At 38.9% G+C, this 18,725-nt stretch overlaps 2 protein-coding genes across 2 annotated transcripts in view; one reads left to right on the top strand and one right to left on the bottom strand.

Annotated features, from left to right (window-relative positions):
- LOC134540286 (uncharacterized) overlaps nt 1-18,725 on the top strand; it is a 354,516-nt gene that overhangs the window by 165,200 nt on the left and 170,591 nt on the right. The window lies entirely within an intron of this gene.
- Nucleotides 7,181-16,921, bottom strand: LOC134539975 (cuticle protein 19-like). The gene is made up of 4 exons (XM_063382372.1): nt 16,843-16,921; nt 12,945-13,126; nt 12,100-12,321; nt 7,181-7,518 (listed from the first exon to the last, which is right to left on the bottom strand). Exons 2-4 carry the CDS (start codon nt 12,960-12,962, stop codon nt 7,306-7,308), a joined length of 453 nt encoding a protein of 150 aa, XP_063238442.1. The 5' UTR covers nt 12,963-13,126; nt 16,843-16,921; the 3' UTR covers nt 7,181-7,305.

Genomic DNA, 18,725 nt, shown 5'->3' with positions numbered 1-18,725 from the left:
CATTCCAGGAGTGTCCCGGAGCGTGAACGGGACAAGGCTGCTGGTGGTCGGACTTTCTCCCGTCGCCAGGGTTCCTCGCCTTAACGTACGTCGAGATCTCCCTAATTGGGACGGGATGCGCGCGGCGCACGCGGGCGGAGGGGTGAAGCCGGACGTATGCACATAAGGGGGGGGGGAGGGAGGGGAGATGGTCGCTGAGGTTTGCTTCCTTCGCAATGCCGCGTGGTGGCGCTACTGACCCCGTGCTGGATTAGCGCCCCGAAACACCTTTGAGCAGACACGTTTTCCAAAAGGTTCCCTGACCCCTCCCTTAATTATTTTTTTTTGTGTTTCTAGGAATAACGCCCTTTTTGTGATGGTTAGGGGCAGGCATTTTTCGCGAATAAATCTGAACGCCTGCTAGACTACAACAAGGTATACCCGCACCAGCAGTTTCTTCCTTGTGATTGGCGGCCGCCTGCGAGATAAGTCGTTACCTTTTTTTTTACCGAGCCACTCAGGACGTGTTTACTTCCGCACTGAGTTACTGTGATTGGTGTTGCAACAGTAGACGTGTATCTGAAAGAACCTAACCCAATCTTGAAACACAGACGATGATACACTGTTTTAACTTCTAGCTACTCTATGAATCTTTCCGCGAAAAAATGCATGGCCCTAGGTATATGGTCTATTTGTCCCCCACCCCCTATCAAGGGCAAGAATTAATTTTCAAGAAACTATTTGGTGACACCAAGTATTTCGGAATCCACTCTAAGTCAAAAGAATATATGTGTGTTTTTTTGTATCTTAAAATTCCTGGGCTAATGAATTATAAGTGACTGCGCGAGAGATTTGAATCGTTGGAATCATACACGTTGAATTATATTTAATTTTTTTCCCCCCAAATTCAAGTCATAAAATAAAACAGAAATCAAAGGTTTTAGCCACAATTGTAATATTCAAGCTGTTAATTTTTTTTAACTTTATGGCATTCGAACTATTTTTTTCCTTTTGCCTTCAAATGTGTCTGAGTGTGTTACAGGTTGAAAGTGAAATTATTTGTTGATAATTCTATTTTTTCGTTCCTTGAATGCATTAATGGAATTTTGTACTAAATTTAAATATAATTGATTGTTTTAAAGGTAATAGCATTTTAATAATAAATATATTTATTAATGTTTCAGTGACTCAAGTCACTTATAAACTTTAGGGTGTGACGACCATGAAGACATAACAAAAAAAAGTCGGTGAACATTTTTTCAAGACTTCTTATACGTGAATTTATCATTCAGTAAAGACATGCCAAATATTAGGAGTTGTATGAAAATAAACGTTAAGTATAAATAAATAGAAGTGTAATTAATTTGAGTTTACTTTCGGCAATAAATATATATATTATGGTAATTGGTAATTTTTTTTCTCAATGTTTATAGAATTTTGGTTATTTATTCAGGATACGTATATCAAGCAAAATTAATTTAACAAAAACGGAACAGCTATCTTGGATGACTGATTGTATGATACCCGAACATTTAAGGCCGAAAAAGGTTTTGGTTTTAGAAATTTTAAATATTTTTACTATATTTATTTATGAAATTAAAAATTAAGTTTCCTAGTATTAATTCGTATATTTAGCTAGTAAATAGTGTAAGAAGAGATTTAATAGTGTTAAATATTTTGTTTCTTTAATTAATAAGGTTTATATTTGAACTAATGTTTTAAATCGTGTGGACAGTATGCATACGTTTAAAGCAGTTAGAATAATACATATTTGTACCTTTATTTATTATTTATATTTTTACTGCTTTACCTATTCATCGTAAGAAAAAAAAATGTTCCCTCTCTTTTCTATGCTTGCTTGCTTCCCTGATGTTATTTTGTGACAAATGTTTCTTCTTTGATGGGAATTTAGAATCAGGTTCGGTGATGATATTATTACAGGAAGAATGTTTATGACGTTTTGGTGTTGTCACTTTTACGTATGAGCGAGAAAAAAATATATTTTTTAACAACAGAGTTGCTTGCCACGTGAATGTCTCTCGTTAAATTCTGCGCATTGCGAAAAACTCCTGTGAGTAACGAGTACTTCATGCCGCGCCAATCTGTGTGCTACGTGACAGCGAAACCACGTATATACGTAACACGCTAGCAACAGCGACACATTCACGCCAAAATGGAGAATAATTACGTCAAGGGTATGTCGTAAATTTTTCGCATTATTACAAAAAAAATTATTCTCTGTAAGCTAGTAGCAAAAACTTTTCAACACTACCATTATTGCAGTGTATTTTTTTTTTCACAAAAAAAAAATTCTTCCAAAAGTATAAAATTATGTTTCGTCCAAAAATTAAAATTATCTAGTCTTAAATTCTACACTAATATTAAAACTGTTCGGGGCAAAAAGTCTGTACATTGGACGAAACTATGTTAAAACTATTTGAAATGTCTATTTACGTTATTAAGGACTCAAAAATACAGTTTTTAAATTTTTTTGTCTGTTTGTCTATATATCTTTTCGTGTGTTAAATTATTTAATTATTCTAAGCATTGCTTTAAAAATATTAAATGAAAGTGTTAGTGTAAACGATGGCATAATCAAAATTAAAATGTGCGAATTAAAAAAAAATTAAATTGTGTAGGTACCTAATGAAATGAAAAGTAGGTGTGATTTCCTCAAGGTTAAATAGATATTCCCCAAACACTCAAAACCAAAGTTTTATAATCAGATACTTGATCTATACTAAAAATTACAAAGGCCTACGCATATACACTTAAAAAATATTTTTACTAAACGGTTTTGTTATGAAAATAATTTTTTATGTACTTGACAAATTTATTGTGTTTATTTCTTTTGTAAAAATGTTTAGAATCAATCACATACTTTTCTTTCAATAGTAAGATGTTAGCAATGATCTGATACTGCGTGAGTGAAGCTGCAGGTATTAAGCTAGTTATGAATTTGAAAATTTTTATGGAGGTCTATGAGGTGTCGATAAGAACAGGCAAGTAATTTTCCATGCTTAAGTTGTGAGACAGAGTAAAAACCTTTAAAACGTTTGACGTTGTTTTAAATTACCTACCTTTTGTCTAATATGTCAATTTTTGTAACTCACTTGCTTTTATTTTATTTGGGCAGACCTACTTTTCAGACTGTTGTTTAAGAAACTTTTTTTTATTAGTTTCTTTTGTAATTTCTCATTTTTTTTAAATTAACGGCCATCACTTTTAAATAATGATGCATAAAAACACCACCACTGACAAAAAAAAAGACTGGCTGACACAAATCTTTAATAGAATTTTGTCTTGACAAATGGTCTGTGTTGACATCTTTAAAGGTTTGCTGGCTCCACAAAATACATAGCACGGCGAAGGTACACACAAAAAAATGTATTTTGCTAAAAGACCTATGATTTGGGTTTTTATGAATATAACAAAAGGAATTGATGTGTAGTAAATGGTCATTAAATAATTTAATGCCAAAAAAATATGTGGTTCTACATAACTGTAGGTATTTGCGACGTGTGATTATGATTACCTTGAGTTTATCCGAGAGACTGGTATATAGACATAGTCCCGGGGCGAGATGATATGCGGTGGATTCCCATCACCTTCCGCACATGTGGAGGTGAAGGAGCTATGCATATGTAATCCAAAAGAGAGTTTGTCTCGTAGTGTGGAGGCGCTGCAAGCAAACAGTCTGAGCACCACCTCCCAGCCGCTTGATGTTAAAGGGGGGGGGGGGGGGAACTCGTGTAGCGTCGTCTGTTCCCGGTTGTCCCGCGAAAGTCACGTGAAAATGAAGATTTGAAAAGTACGAATGTATCTTGCTCCGCAGAGAAGACATTAATAGAGACCTGTAAAATTCGCTATTTAAAATCCCTAAAGGATAGACTCCATGATCTTCTACGCACTCGTGCAAATTACATCTGCTGATTGGTTACCGACTCGTAACACCTGTTGACTGGAATGATCGTGATTCGCTGATTCTTCTGTTAAAGATTTTTCATTGGCCCAGAGTCCTTCAGATAAACTGTGGCCCAATCACTGAAGCAAAATAATGTAAAAAGTATTTGGACTCTATCCTATCGCGAAATGAATCCGCGAATTTTACAGGTCTCGGTTCATTAATAGAGACCGGAAAAATTCGCAGATCCATTTCGCGATAGTCTGACACTCATACACACATACCTTCAAGCTGCTCTTGCTATTGGCTCACTGTTCGTCTGGGCGACTCTGGGCCAATGAGAAACTTCTCAACCAAAGAAGTGACGAATCACGGGGCAAACACCAGTTGAGACGACTCACAAGTCAGCAGCCAAAGAACTGGCGTTATTTGCCCGAGTGTACAGAGGACTGTGCAGACTATCCTGAAGGTAATCGAAACCGCGAATTTTTCAGGTCCCAACTCATTAACAAATGTCCCCGCGTACCTACGTGAAGTCGTGTTCACACGCCGCTTACTAATTTCCATGTGAGTTGAAATTTTTCAATGAGTAGGGCTTCACTAATCATGTCCGAAGATATCCCACAAGTAATTAGGTATAATCAACGCCCTATGTGATTTTGCCTTCTTAAATTCAGTCTTTGCAAATGTGTTAATACAGTACAGGTGTTTTCATGAAAAATTAAATAAATAATAGTTTTAAAAAAAACTAAAAAACACGCTTTATATAGAAAACCAAACTAAAAAAAAAAAATAAAATAAATTTTAATAAATTTGAATTAAGAATAGTGTAAAAAATTTTAATAAATATAAATTAATAATAGTGTATATAAGAAAAAAATGTATTTTATTTAAAAAAAGCGTGGGGTGCTTTTTAAGATATTATCGAAATGATAATCCTTCTACTCATATATGTCAATAAAATATTTATAACTATTGACATCATGCACCCCACGCTTTTTTTTAAATAAAATATTTTTTTTGTATACACTATTATTAATTTATATTTATTAAAAAAAATTACACTATTCTTAATTCAAATTTATTAAAAAAAATTTTAGTTTGGTTTTCTATATAAAGCGTGTTTTTTATTTTTTTAAACTATTATTTATTTTCTACTTTTAGTTTGGTTTATTTATAATTTAAAGCGATACTTCTTTATCGACGTTTGAAAGAAATTTTATAACAAAGTAAAAAAACTTGATAGTTATTACATCAATTTACTATTAAAGTAGATTTTGAATAGATATTGGCTGCAGTTAAAATAAAATCGATAAATATTGTTTTATCTCAGAAGTGTCTCTAGATGTGGCTCAATTTTTTATTTATTACATGACTTTACTATTAAAGTGAATTTGAGTAGATATTGGCTGCTTCTAAAATATATATCCAATATAGCGTGTTTTATAATGTTGTTTTATAATAATGTTTCACTCTTGGTTAGTTGGTAAAATGAAACAAAGACGTAATTGTGTTTCTCTATTTAACGAAAGAAACAACATTTAAAGACCTTATTTCAGGGATTTTTTTATATTTTTACAAATATATATAATATTCTCTTCAAGAAAGTATATTGTTTACAATAATCATAACCCACTCTCACTTTTCATTTAATTAAATGTCACAATATTTAGTAGGCTTTGTTTATATCGCGCCAAAGACAAACTGAAAGAAAAGAGTTCGCACATGAGCGAAATGGTTTTCTTTACAATGTGCAAACTCTTTTCTTTCATTTTGTCTTTGGCGCGATATAAACAAAGCCTACTAAATATTGTGAAATTATATAAAATGACAAAAATCTTATTTTGCAAATTGAATAATGGAATAATCTTATCAAATAAGTTTATTGTCATCGGTCCTCGATAAATCTAAAAAGTTTGAATGAAATCTGGCCGTTTAAAGTGGGTCAAAATCGCATACAAACATACAGGTGAAGCTAATATAAAGCGTGTAAAAATACATTGCTTGTTGCCATGGATAAGCAGAAGGCATAAAAACAATTAAATATCCCGTTGCCATGGAGATGAAGAAAGCATTAAAAATGCGATGGTGAAGTTTCATAAAAAAATAAAAAGATTAAATTCTGTTTCAAAAGGGTTGGTTTAATTCAAAATATCGCCCAGAGATTATTGAACTTCCTCGTGATTCGACGGTCAAGTGCGCAAAGTTTCAACTCGGCCAATTCGGTCATGCGCGTGCGCTCAACGTACGTCTTACAACACTCGACCTGCCAGAAAAATAATATATGAAACGACTTGCGCGCCAACTCACTGTTAACAGATTGCAATGATTCGGAAAAACCTTCGCGGGTATGCGCATAACTCACCCGACTTTCATTGTAATCGTGTGGGAACGTATACGGGACAAACAAACAAACATTCATATATACCTATATATTAATGTTAGCAGGCTTTCACGGCCATTTTTTGAACTAGCTTGGCTTCTAGGGTTGTAGCCGCGTCCTTGGCGAATAACACTGACGTTTCAGACGACATTGCAGTTGCCATCATCAAGGAGTAGGTATTATCTTTGAAAGATTTGTGCAATTGGAGTGCATGACTTGATGTAAGCTTTTGGACATACGCCATTCCTAAGCACATGTATGTCTGCAGACGAAAACTACAAATAACACAAAAACTAAAAACTATTGTGCTTTGTTTCGTCTTTTCGTTTTGTCGTGTTTTTTTTGTCTCGTTTCAACTGTTTTGCTGAATTTTTTTATTTTTTTTCAATATTTTTGTGCTGTCATCATTTGTGGGGGTTTTTCGTTTGTTCTTTTTTTTGGAAAACTATTGTGTTTGTTTCGTCTTTTCGTTTTGTCGTGTTTTTGTCTCGTTTCAACTGTTGCGCTGAATTTTTTTTGGGTTCAATATTTTTGTGCTTTCATCATTTGCGGTGTTTTTTTTTTCGTTCTCTTAGTCGATTTTTCTTTGTTTTTCTCTTTGTTTGTTGACCATATTCTTGTTATGGAATATTATGTGGTGTTTATATCCTGTTGACAACAGCAATTTTTTGCTTGATTTGTGTTTTATTGTAGTTTTCTTCTACAGACATACATGTGCTTAGCAATGGCGTATGTCCAAAAGCTTACATCAAGTCAAGGAGTAGGTAACTGGTATATATATATATATATATATATATATATATATATATGTTTTAATTCTATATTGTAGTAATATTTAGGTTAGGAACATTTTAATTTTTTAAAAAAAATAGTAGGGTACCTATAGTACTATTGTTAGCAAAAATAAGAAATTGTACTGGGAAAAAAATATATATATAATGTTTATTTGTGATGGTTAACAGTGAGATATACAAGACGTGGCCAGGTCGGCAGCAGGTGGTCTCGGTGGCTAGGCCGGGCGGGTGGCAGGCGGGTAGTCTCAGTGGTAGCCGTGGTGGGGGATCCTGCTGACGACGGCCTGGAAGCCGCTGTGGTCGTCGGCGCGGTACTGCACCAGCCGCGTGCTCCCGTCCGGCTCCACGAGCGAGTACTGGCCCTCCACTGCATCCCCGTCGCGCTGCTCCGACTGGCTCTTCACGTCGCCCGTGTGCGGGTCCGCCACGCCGTACTCGAACCCGTACTTGGGGTGCGCCTGCAACCACCAGGGAACACGTCCTGCAACTCTGTACGCTCACACCCCACCACGTCTACAGCCGGAGACCGGAAAAATTCGCAGAATCATCTCGAGATAGTCTGAAATTCACACACGTATGCCTCTAAGCTGCTCTTGCTACTGGCTCACTGTTGGTCCGGGTGACTCTGGGCCAATGAGAAACCCCTTCAACCAAAAGAAGTGACGAATCACGGGGGCAAACACCAGTTGAGACGACTCACAAGTCAGCAGCCAAACGAACTGGCCGTTATTTGCCCCGAGTGTACAAGAGGACCGTGTGGACTATCCTGGAGGTCATCCAAACCCGCGAATTTTTCAGGTGCCTACCTATAGCCACGCATCATCACACGTGTCTGTCCCCGTCACGTGCGGAACAAAGCGAAAACACCATTCGACCCGCTGGACTGACAGCAAGTAATTCATATCGTGTCCTGAACTTGGCAGTGTTCGCAATAGACCTTAAGAGGCCTTTGGCCATTTACTTTTTCAAGCTCCTAATATGAAAAAAAGGGATGTTGTGGAATAGCCCCCTCGATGAAAAGGCCCCTTGAAAAAGGTCCAACGTTGAAGGGCAAAACAACTAAAAAAAAAATTTCATTTATTTAGTTCTAATAATTTGGTACGAAATTCATACTAAATAAATTGTATTCATCGCATATAATACATAAAAAAATTACGTTATGTGACTTAAGATTTGATAAAAAAAATGCTGATTATTTTGTAATTTTAGTTGCAATTATGTGCTTTACGATGTATTAACTTTTATTTCAGTGTTATATGATGTATTGACATGAATTTCGGTGTTATTTTGGTTTGATCGCTATTCCCAGAATAATCTTATCCCCACTCATGTGACGTCCTATAGGTATTTCTAAGACCATTAGAATACGAAAGTACAAAAAATATTTTAATGTCCTAGTCCCGATAATTCATTGTTCCATGGTATGATCCATCTCGCGTTGTTTGTTTTGTTTTTTTTTATGATTTTTTCCCTTAGAGACCAGAAATATTCGCATATTAATCTCTGAATATGTTAAAATTCAAACATGTATACATTTTTTTGCTGCATCTACTATTTATTGGTTCATATGAGTGACTCATTACCGACGGGAAATCAACAAACCAAATAAGTAATCCAATCGAATGCTCCCCAGTTTATACGTCTCACAGGCCAGCAGCCAATGAACACGTGACTTTCACCCAAGAATACAAGGGTATGAGATTTATATCCCAGAGGTCACTGAACCAGCAAATTTTTTTCCAGTCCCTGCTTATCCTCATTATCTCAAAACTGAGACCGCATCAAGAAACTAGTTAAAGAATCGATTATCCGAGCTGCGATGTCAGGAGGTTCGACGGTTAAACAGGACTCGAAGTCGCGGTGGAATCCTCGAATATCCGTGTTCGACTATCCGAGTCGAACAAACGCGTGTGTACAGTAAATTATAGAATATCATAATCCCGTTAATCTGTTGTTCTTTGTCATCCAAGTCTCCGGCTGTTCTTGTTATGTTTTTTAAATATAGAAATATATATTAACACAATAAGATCTCAATAAGCACGCAGTTAATGAAAAATAATTTGGTATCATTATATAGATATTTTTTTTTATTATTTAGTAAAAAAATTGTTCAAGTTATAATAATTTATATTAAAATATTTTATTATTGGATTTCTATATACTTATTGATTATTTGTCTGTTTGTACAAGTATCGCGAGAAAACTAATGGACCAATTTTGATGAACCATTTAGTGTTTGAATGATTATGACAATACTTAAAAACTGGTGTATATTTTATCTCGCTACAATGACTGGAGCAGGAAATATAACAAATAACACCACATTTCTTCACAACCAAATGAAACCACTGCAAGGCGAGCTCCAAAAATAATACCGACATCCATTATGTACCGCATGCATAATCTAATTTATTTGTCCTGTCGCAATCAATAACAACTATTTCACGATTGATAACTTTTCTGCTAAACGACGTGGTAATTAAAAAGAAAACGGGGGACACAACGCTAGCGAGATAATAATTGCAAACTTGATCCGGGAATGTTAATTCGAAGGAAAGAGGCGTCGTTCGACAGCTACTCTACTCTACGACAGAGTGAGGATCTCTCAGGGCGGCGATCGTTTCAGTAGTTCTGAGAACCATTCTCGGCATCTCGGTTATTTGTCATTATCACCCCCCCCCCCCTCCCCTTTACCCGTCAGCTGTGGTAGTTCTCAGGTCTGCGAGACAGCGCACTTAGCAGGACGACAGCCACGTCTAGCTGTCGGGGAAACTACAGGACATCAGCCCCCTATAGCTGCGACAATATTGCTAGCGGAAGGGTGCGCGCTCGCGTGGGAAGGCAACGAGGCGGAAGGCATCACTGAAGACCGGAACTGTATGGGTCACAATTCCAAACACTTTCGACGTGATAACGTCTTTATAAATCGATGAACGCCGGCTGACACGCACGAAAAAAAAAAACACGACTCATTGTCACGTTCCCGCCTGAGCCGAGCGTGCAAGAACCGGCCAACCACCGTGCGAGAAAATCTTCTATAATATCAAACAGGTTGAGGCGGGCTTTTTTTAAACAAATTGTTCGTGATTATATTCAAACAAATTTTTTATAATTAAATTTGCAAAAAACAGTAAATAATATTTGAAAATTAAAAAGTATGCAATTTTTCATCAGTTTTTTCTTATGTCGTTATCACGTAAATTTATCGTCCGTAAACCGACTTTACAGACAACACCCTTTATATCTTCAACCGGCATCAGTGACTGAAACCTCTGTTGACATGAAAGAATCCGAGCCGACGAAAACACTCAACAAAATAAATAACGAATCGCAAGCAACCCAGCAAATGGGTCTCTCAAGCTAGTAGCCAATGAGCAGTTGGAACGTACCTGAGTACATAGAGGATTGTGGAGTCCATCCTATGTTTCAGTGAAACCGCGAATTTTTCCAGTTGCTAGATATCATTTAAGACCAGGGAAATCTACAGTTTTCAAGGGTTTAATTTAGTTGGAACGAGTATGGATAGGGGCAGGCATTTTCCGCGAATAAATCTGAACGCCTATTAGACTGCAACAAGGTACACCCGCACCAGAGGTTTCTTCCTTGAGATTGGCGGCCGCCTGCGAGAGAAGTCGTTGCCTTATTTGGCTGAGCCACTCAGGACGCATTTGCTGCCGCAATGAATTACTGTGATTGGCGTTTTAACAATCGACATGTACCTGAAAGAAACTCACCAAATCATGAAACACAGACGATGCTACAGTGTTTTAACTTTCAGCTAGTCTCGGAATCTTTTCGCGAAATATGCATGGCCCTAATTATAATCATTGCAATGGCAGCTTTCTTAGGTATTTTAAAACTTGAAGTTACTATTTTACTATGACTATTTTAGTTCCAACATATACATCCCTGGAGTAGTTTCACTATCATAAAGTTTCATAAGGCACACCAGTACGTTTGGAATGTCCCCTAATGTTTAAGAACTCAACTATGCGCGGTTTTATGTGGGTCCGCCATCTTTCTGTCACTTTTCCGTTCATCGACTCCCGTTTCATTTTCACGATTTTAGTCCTTCTAAATCCCGTATACTGAGAGCTAAGATGTTTACACGTAAGAAAAATTTAAAAAAAAATGTGGTGTGGCTGTGTCATGGACACGGCCGTGTGTTCTACGTGAATACGTTTACGTAACAGGTAATATTTTCTATAAAAAATATATAATACGATATTTTTTATTTTGACACTAATGTTTTATATATGAAATCGATAGATTTTGATGAGAGCTGACGATTGAAACCAAAACGAACGTCGTAGCTTCTCTGAGTCAAAAGTTATACTAAATGTAAATCTCAGAAACGCAGCAAAATGACCCCAAAATGTCGGCGCTTCCCCCCTCCACCGCGCGCGATGCGTCACAGACCTCACTTGGCGTAACGAATTCTTTGATCCTTCAGTTATCCAGTGGTGTCATTAAATTTTGGATGGAGATGATAAGATATGTAGCTGCAACACCAAACTTTATCCCCCGATTTTGTTATCATTCGTTTTTTTTAATTGCCTCCCAGTATGGAAGCAATTTTAAAGACGTATTCACCTCAAAAATTGTAAAAACAGGCATAAGGTAGTGTGTTCATAGCTGACTAGTCGAAATATCGATATCAAAATATATAGGTAGGGACCGGAAAAATTCGCGGGTTCAATGACCTCTAAGATGAACGTTACAGTTCTACGTACACTCGGTCAGAAGCCACCCTCTCATTGGCTGCTGTCTTGTGAAGGTGTCCCAACGTAGCTTCGGTTGAGTGTTTCTCACAGGCCCAGAGTCGTCCATCAGGTGGGTTGTGGGCCAATAGCAGAGGCAGTACTGAGGGGTGACTATTTGAATTTCAGGCTATCACAAATTGGATCCGCCAATTTTTTCCGGTCTCTATATATAGGCACTAAAATATATCGATAACATATTATCGATGGTTTAAACTTGTGATATCGATATTTCGCACGTATCGATATGTCGTTGCCATCCCTAAGTTAGGTACTCACGTAGTAGTCGATGGCAGGAGCGGCGTGAGACAGCGCCAGGCCGTGTCCGCCGTAGCCCAGACCGCCGTAGCCCAGACCTGCGTAGCCGTGGCCCAGGCCTGCGTGGCCCAGACCTGCGTAGCCGTGGCCCAGACCGTGCGTAGCGGCGGCGTAGCTGACGGCTCCTCCGTGCAGGACTCCCGCCCGGCAAGCCGCCGCCACGAGCAACAACACTGCGCACACCTGCCCAACACAGAGACGGTTAAACTTGTCAAGGCAACGATATATATATATATATATATATATATATATATATATATATATATATATATATCGATTCCAATAAACTATCGACCTGAAAAAAAATCGATATTTTCGATACATCGGTCTTTTATACACATATGCTCCACTTATTACAAAAGAGCGGTTGTGCTGAGCAGTGAAAGAACTCGGATGCTATATGCCGTCATGTTTTAGAAATGCGTCCTCTATACATTGTGGCTGTGTCTGCCAATACAAGGGATTGTGGGGATGCGTGTGTGTGCTGCGGACGCCATCTCCACGTGTTATTATCTTTGATAGATTTGTGCAATGGGAGTTCATGACTTGATGTAAGCTTTTGGACATACCTACGCCATTTTCTTTGTTTGGTGACCGTATTCCTGTTATGGAAAATTAAGTGGTGTTTACATCCTGTTGACAACAGCAATTTTGTGTTTTTTGTCTTTTGGGTTTTTTTGTAGTTTTCTCCTACAGACATGCATACCTGTTCTTAGCAATGTCGTATGTCCAAAAGCTTACATCAAGCCATCTCCACGTGTGTTCCGGACACAGACGAACAGTGAAGGCTCCCGATGGATCCTCACCTTAGTGGAAGTCGTCATGGTCGGCGGGCTGGCAGGCAGATGGACGTGTGTGCTCGCTGGACTGCAGGCCGCTACTGGACTGTGCACACGCGCCCGCCGCCTTTTATACCGCGGACTTTCCCGCCGTCGCCGGGTGCTCAGGGTCGGAGGCACCGAACAACCTCGCGCGTGCTCAGTAAACCCTAAATAGCGTGGTTCAGACATCACCGTCATTTTTGACGTGACAACGTCTAATAAATCGATGAACGCCGGCTGCACGCACGAAAAAGTGTCCCGTTACGCACATTTTTTCCGTTACGCCGTGTCCCGTTATGCTCATTGTACGGCTTGCGCCACACCGACAGAAGTGAAAACTTAAACCTTGTTTATAAATGTGTAGTATGAAATAACTTCTACGTCAAATGTACGTAAGAAAATGAATCTGATTACTAGTATAATTTCAAGTATTTATTATTTTTATTATTAAAAAACAGTAGCATCTGTCGGCGAGTGCAGTAATAATAAATAGGTTATGTTAGATATTTGATTACAGTTTATTTATATGAAAACTTGTTCATAACTATATTTAAACGAAAAGTTAATTTTGTTTTCATTGCTTATTACAACAACAATTCGGCAATAAGGTTAATGATTCTTGCATTTTAAAAATCTGATTACTAGTATAATTTCAAGTATTTATTCTTTTATTATTAAAATAAAAAAAAGGTTCAATTTTATTCATAAAAGTATGCAATATTTTCATCAATGTTTTGTTATGACGTTGTCACGTTAAACTATCGTCCGTAAACCGACTTTACAGACAACTAATTTTTTCCCCCATTTTTAGTATTAATAACATTATAAAATAATAATAATATTGAATCGTCTCAATAAGGTTACTGTGTGTCCGTAGTTTAGTGTTTACGGACTGATTTCAGTAGTTAAAGCAAAAATATATATACAAACATATATTTAGTATGATAATATGTGTATTAAAATGTTACAGGTTAATATTTTAGTAATGCCATAGAAGTTCAACTTCTCTAACGTGTGTGGAAACTTTATAGTATTAACTGTTTAGAGATTTCTAACCTGATGAAGGGTATTTTAATAAAATTCCTTGTTCTTTTCGGCCGCTAACTTTCGATCCGACGGCGCGCCTCGCAGGGGACCAGCCCCCCCCCCTCCCCCCGCCATTTTTTGGATATTTCTAATTTTGAAACCAATCATCCCGATTTTCCTAAGCAAGTCAAGGCATGATCATTCCTCCAGACCTTAAATATTTATTTCTTTATTTTAGACTTCAGTTTGGCGCAGTTAAGGGGGTGCCTCCCATTTTCCGGTCATGATTATATATTTATATTAATTAAATCACTGATCAACTTTTAGACTTTTTCAATTGTTTTAACTTTCACGAAATGAAAAATATATATACAATGCATAGTTTTTTTTTTTTGCATAATTAGCTGCCAAAGTTACTTTTTTTAACGTTTTTGGGCTATACAAATAAGGAGAATTTAATTGATTGCAGAACTGAAACTTTTGAGGTTTAACTGCAATGTCACTGGCTACTTCAGGATATGGTTTGCATTTCTATTACAAAAAACTCATTTTTTTTTTTTGTTTCTTGGCTGTCAAAATCGTAATAAACTTGAAAATTTTGAAATGCCAGGTCAAATTAGTTTTTATATTCTGAAAGATATTAAAACCATTTCTTGAAGTGTTGTTCTTTTTTTTTTGTTTTGTTTTAGCTCTATCGTAAAAACGGTGATACATGCAACAGTCATACTTAGTGTGATCACAGTCCGAACTCTGAAGTGTGACAAAAAATAATAACATTCGGCCAAGTTCGAGTCGGACTCGAGCTAAGAGCCGCGTAGTGTCGAGTTGCGAAACCCTTCGTGCGCGAGTCCGACTCGCTCTTGTTAAATGTAGGTAACTGTTAAACCGCATGGCGCAGCTAGTAACGACGTAAAAAAAAAAAATTCTCGGCTCTTTCCGATTGCACAAGCGAGAATTTCAGTGTGTCTTTCTCTTGGATTATGACTATTACTTTTTTTATACAATTATTTTATTCCTTTCTCCGCGTTGGTAAGCGTGCACTGTGTCCCGGGCGGCAAGACCGCTGAAACAGTTAAAGAAAAAAAAGAGACCTGGTGTGACCTCAGGTAAAATGTGTGCCGCAGGAAAATAAAAGGATCGGAAAGTACAGGGGCAGTGTGACTCCACTCCCGAAATGTCGTAACACTACCTCCGAACCCCTTCACCTCCTCCCTTCATTCACCTGCTTCTCTGATCGTTACTTCCTTTTTTTCCCCTTCTTCACCTTCTTTTAGTTCGGCCTTCCACCGGCCGGCACTATCGGAAATTCCCCTGTGACACAAAGAGGAAGGAAGGAAAAAAAAAGTGTCGGTCTGTGAACGGTAACGAACTCGTGAGGTCTCGTGAACGACTTTCGCCCGTCCCCCCCACCCCACCCTGCCCCCTACCAACACTCCTCCCCCTTGTCCCTGCGGGGCCTCCAAGACAACACCCGGGTGGCAGACTGGTGGACCTCGCAACTCCACCACATCCATCCACGCAACCACAATCCACCCGCTACCACACACTCCAGAACCATCTGCACCCAAGCGCGGCTCCAGAGGAAGGGCGCTGGGGGGCGATAGCCACTTCCGAGCCCAAATTTCACATCTTATCTCTTTGTAGGGAATATCAATGTTAACTATAAAACTTTCGTTAATGTGCTAAACTCTTGTTTAAATCGAAATCTGTACGAAAATACTAAATTTCAGTATTCGAGACCATATATTTTGTGAATATCCCGAAGGGCAATGTCATGATTACTAGCTGCATCCTCCTGTGTGTGAGAGCCCTGCCAGAGAGGTCTTCCTGGAGCCGCCATTGTTTACACCCCAGACACAACAGAAACGTACGCGCACCAGACACAGAACGGGCGGCATAATGCGGCCTGGGACTCTTTGGCGAGCCCTCCTGGATCGACGCCACAGACAGGCACAGACAGGCACAGACAGGCACAGACAGGCGTGTGGACAGGGCGGCTCGCTACCGGCAATGGTGACAGATTATTCCGACCTTACGGCCGGCATTCTCGCGTTCCCCTCCCACATATGCGCCCTAATAGGACAAGGTGGGAGTTACACTCCAGTTCTCTTTGATTAAACATTCCAGAGCTTTTAAAGTAAACAGAGGCATCGCTCCCTGTTGTTTGATCGGGGGGGGGGGGGGGTGTTAGAGGCTTCGGCAATGACCAGCGGCTGGGGCCACCAACCCAGCATGGTCACCGCCTCAGCCCCTCTACCGCACTCAGCTGACCAGACAGTTGGCTGTGTCCTGAGCCCTGAGACTTTGTCAGCACTGCTGGCGCCTACATCACACCGGGATCCCTCAGAACACCCAGTGAACCCGTGGTCCGGTGGAGGCCTGCCAGCTGTCCGGGCTAGCACCGGAGCTGTGTCGTCGCTCACCACGTCGACTCCGCATCGGGCTAGGGAACCCTTGGAGCCTGCTCCAAGCGATCGGAGCACCACCAGGAATCGTACCAATGACGTCCGTTTCTATAGTCTGTAGCGATAACTATCCATACGTAGATTTTTTAAAAAAAAAAGCTAATGATGGCAATTTTTTTTCTGATTAAATTAAGCGTGGTTGTTGTGCGTTGGTGGGAATTAACCGAGACATTACTGGAAAAGTTATTTATTTGTGACTGTAAAAATAATTTTGTTCACTTATTGAAATCATAATTCTCAAATTTGTTATACACGCACGTGGACAAACGTGCGATCATAACTCAAAAAACACGCTGCATTTCCTGATAAACTTGAACCCTGCCATGATACTTTTTTTTTTTTCATTTAATTAATCAACTTATTTACTGCGCATGTGAACATCGTTAACTTACCATATTTAGAAATTCGGAATCCAGGGCCTCGGAGGAAACCTCAGCGGGGACACCGTTCGATCTCTCAGGCAATGACGACAGAGAGTCAGTTCCGCTGACTGCGCTGTCCGCATCGGCAGCTGATCGCAGCCGGCGCCTCGTGGTGCGGTGGTGGTCACCTCACGGCGAGCTGCAGGCTTGTGTTGTCCTCCCAGTCCTCCGCCGCAGCGAGGCCAGGACATGACTTGGGGAGTCCTCTTGCTGGACAGGACCCTTGTGTACCGGCAGTGCACCTTTAGGGCGTTACCCTCCCACGAGACGACAGCAACAACGCGCGCTTGGCCGGTCGACTCCCAGAGAAAAACCCCTTTATGGCCCCCCAGTCTACCCGGGCACACACACGGTGCGCAGAGCTTCAGGAAAAAAAACAACAACGCGATTACAAAACCACTCAAGATATCCGAGTGGGGGTCTGCTTACGGAAAAGCATTTAAGAGTTCGCTGAGGGGCCGAAAAAGTACTTTTGATTTCGGATTAAGTTTTTTTTAAGTGTATTTTTGTAAGAGTTAAAATGGCTAAAACGCATGTTTTCAGAGTAATTTTAAGGCGTAAAACAACCGGTACTGATTCTTGAAAGTACTTGAGGGACTTGCATTACACCTTTATCTTCATTTCTCGGCCATATAATGTCACGGTCGCCGCTCATACGCACGACGAGAAGACTGCGCGCCAGTCCAGAGGAGACACCGCGCTAGAAGCACCAGCGAGCGTCGCGCTTATCATCCCGCCTCGCCGACACACACACGCCCCTGACGAGGTTCGCTACGGCCGACGGCGCGTCTGCCACTGGCGGGTGTTGATTCTCCGTGACGGATGTCGGGTTGATGAACTCCGACACCGTTTGATCGATCGCCACGAAAGTTTGGCACGACGGAGAGTGAGGTGTTGGTTAAACAAACGGCAACTGCGTGTCATCTCTCTGTGTCCACCACGCCGTCACGTAGCGCTGTCCATTTTGCTTTTAACTCGCGAACAATACATCAGCCTGCGTTCAGCCCGGGCAACTGCAGCTAGTAACTAACTTATATATAAATATACTGTTTACAAATAATGTTAATTTAAGTATTAACAATGTTATTTTATTTATAAAAAATGTTTTATTTATTAAATTACTTGCTATTTAAATTGCAATATTGATTCAATCTTACAAATATAAACTAATGATATGTTTAATAATAGTTGTAATAACTAATAAATAACAAAATTAATATTTTTTAAATAAAATTATTTATATTTAAATTAATAACATGTGCGAACAGTGGATTTATTAAAAATAAAGGAATTATAAGTAACCGTCAGCGAGAATCGAAAACATGGGTGTGAGAGCGACAAGTACTTTACCACTTGGTCTCTACGCCAGCATCATAAATTGTGTGCTTATATTTTCGAAAGCATTTTTGAAGTGAAAACTTATTTGGGAAGGTTTGGATAGGGAGTAAATTGATGTAAGTCGTCATCGACATGGTCACGTGACGTGTTAACGATAACACTATATCTGTTCCTATTAGTATAACTTATTGCGCTGTCTTAAGCATACGATTACTGTGCGGCACAAAGTGAGTATAAAATATGTTAATATTCTCATATAGATATGTAGTTTGAATAACGAAGAAAACGGAGTCTTTGTAGCAATATAACCTAAAAATTAAGAACATCTTTTTTTATTTTTTTAATACCTACGAATACTATGCAATGCGTATTTTATAGTAATTTAGGAGTTATTTTACTAACGTCATAAAACAAATTTGTTGTGTGATAATATTTTTTTGTCAAAATTGCGAAAAAGTGTCTGATTTTTATCAAAAAATATTTTCTTATGTTACACAATTATATTTTACGAAGTT

The sequence above is a fragment of the Bacillus rossius genome, chromosome 16 (genome assembly GCF_032445375.1).
Source record: "Bacillus rossius redtenbacheri isolate Brsri chromosome 16, Brsri_v3, whole genome shotgun sequence".
Lineage (NCBI taxonomy): Eukaryota > Metazoa > Arthropoda > Insecta > Phasmatodea > Bacillidae > Bacillus > Bacillus rossius.
Note: the sequence above shows the minus strand (reverse complement) of the source record. Positions and strands in the feature narration are given on the sequence as shown.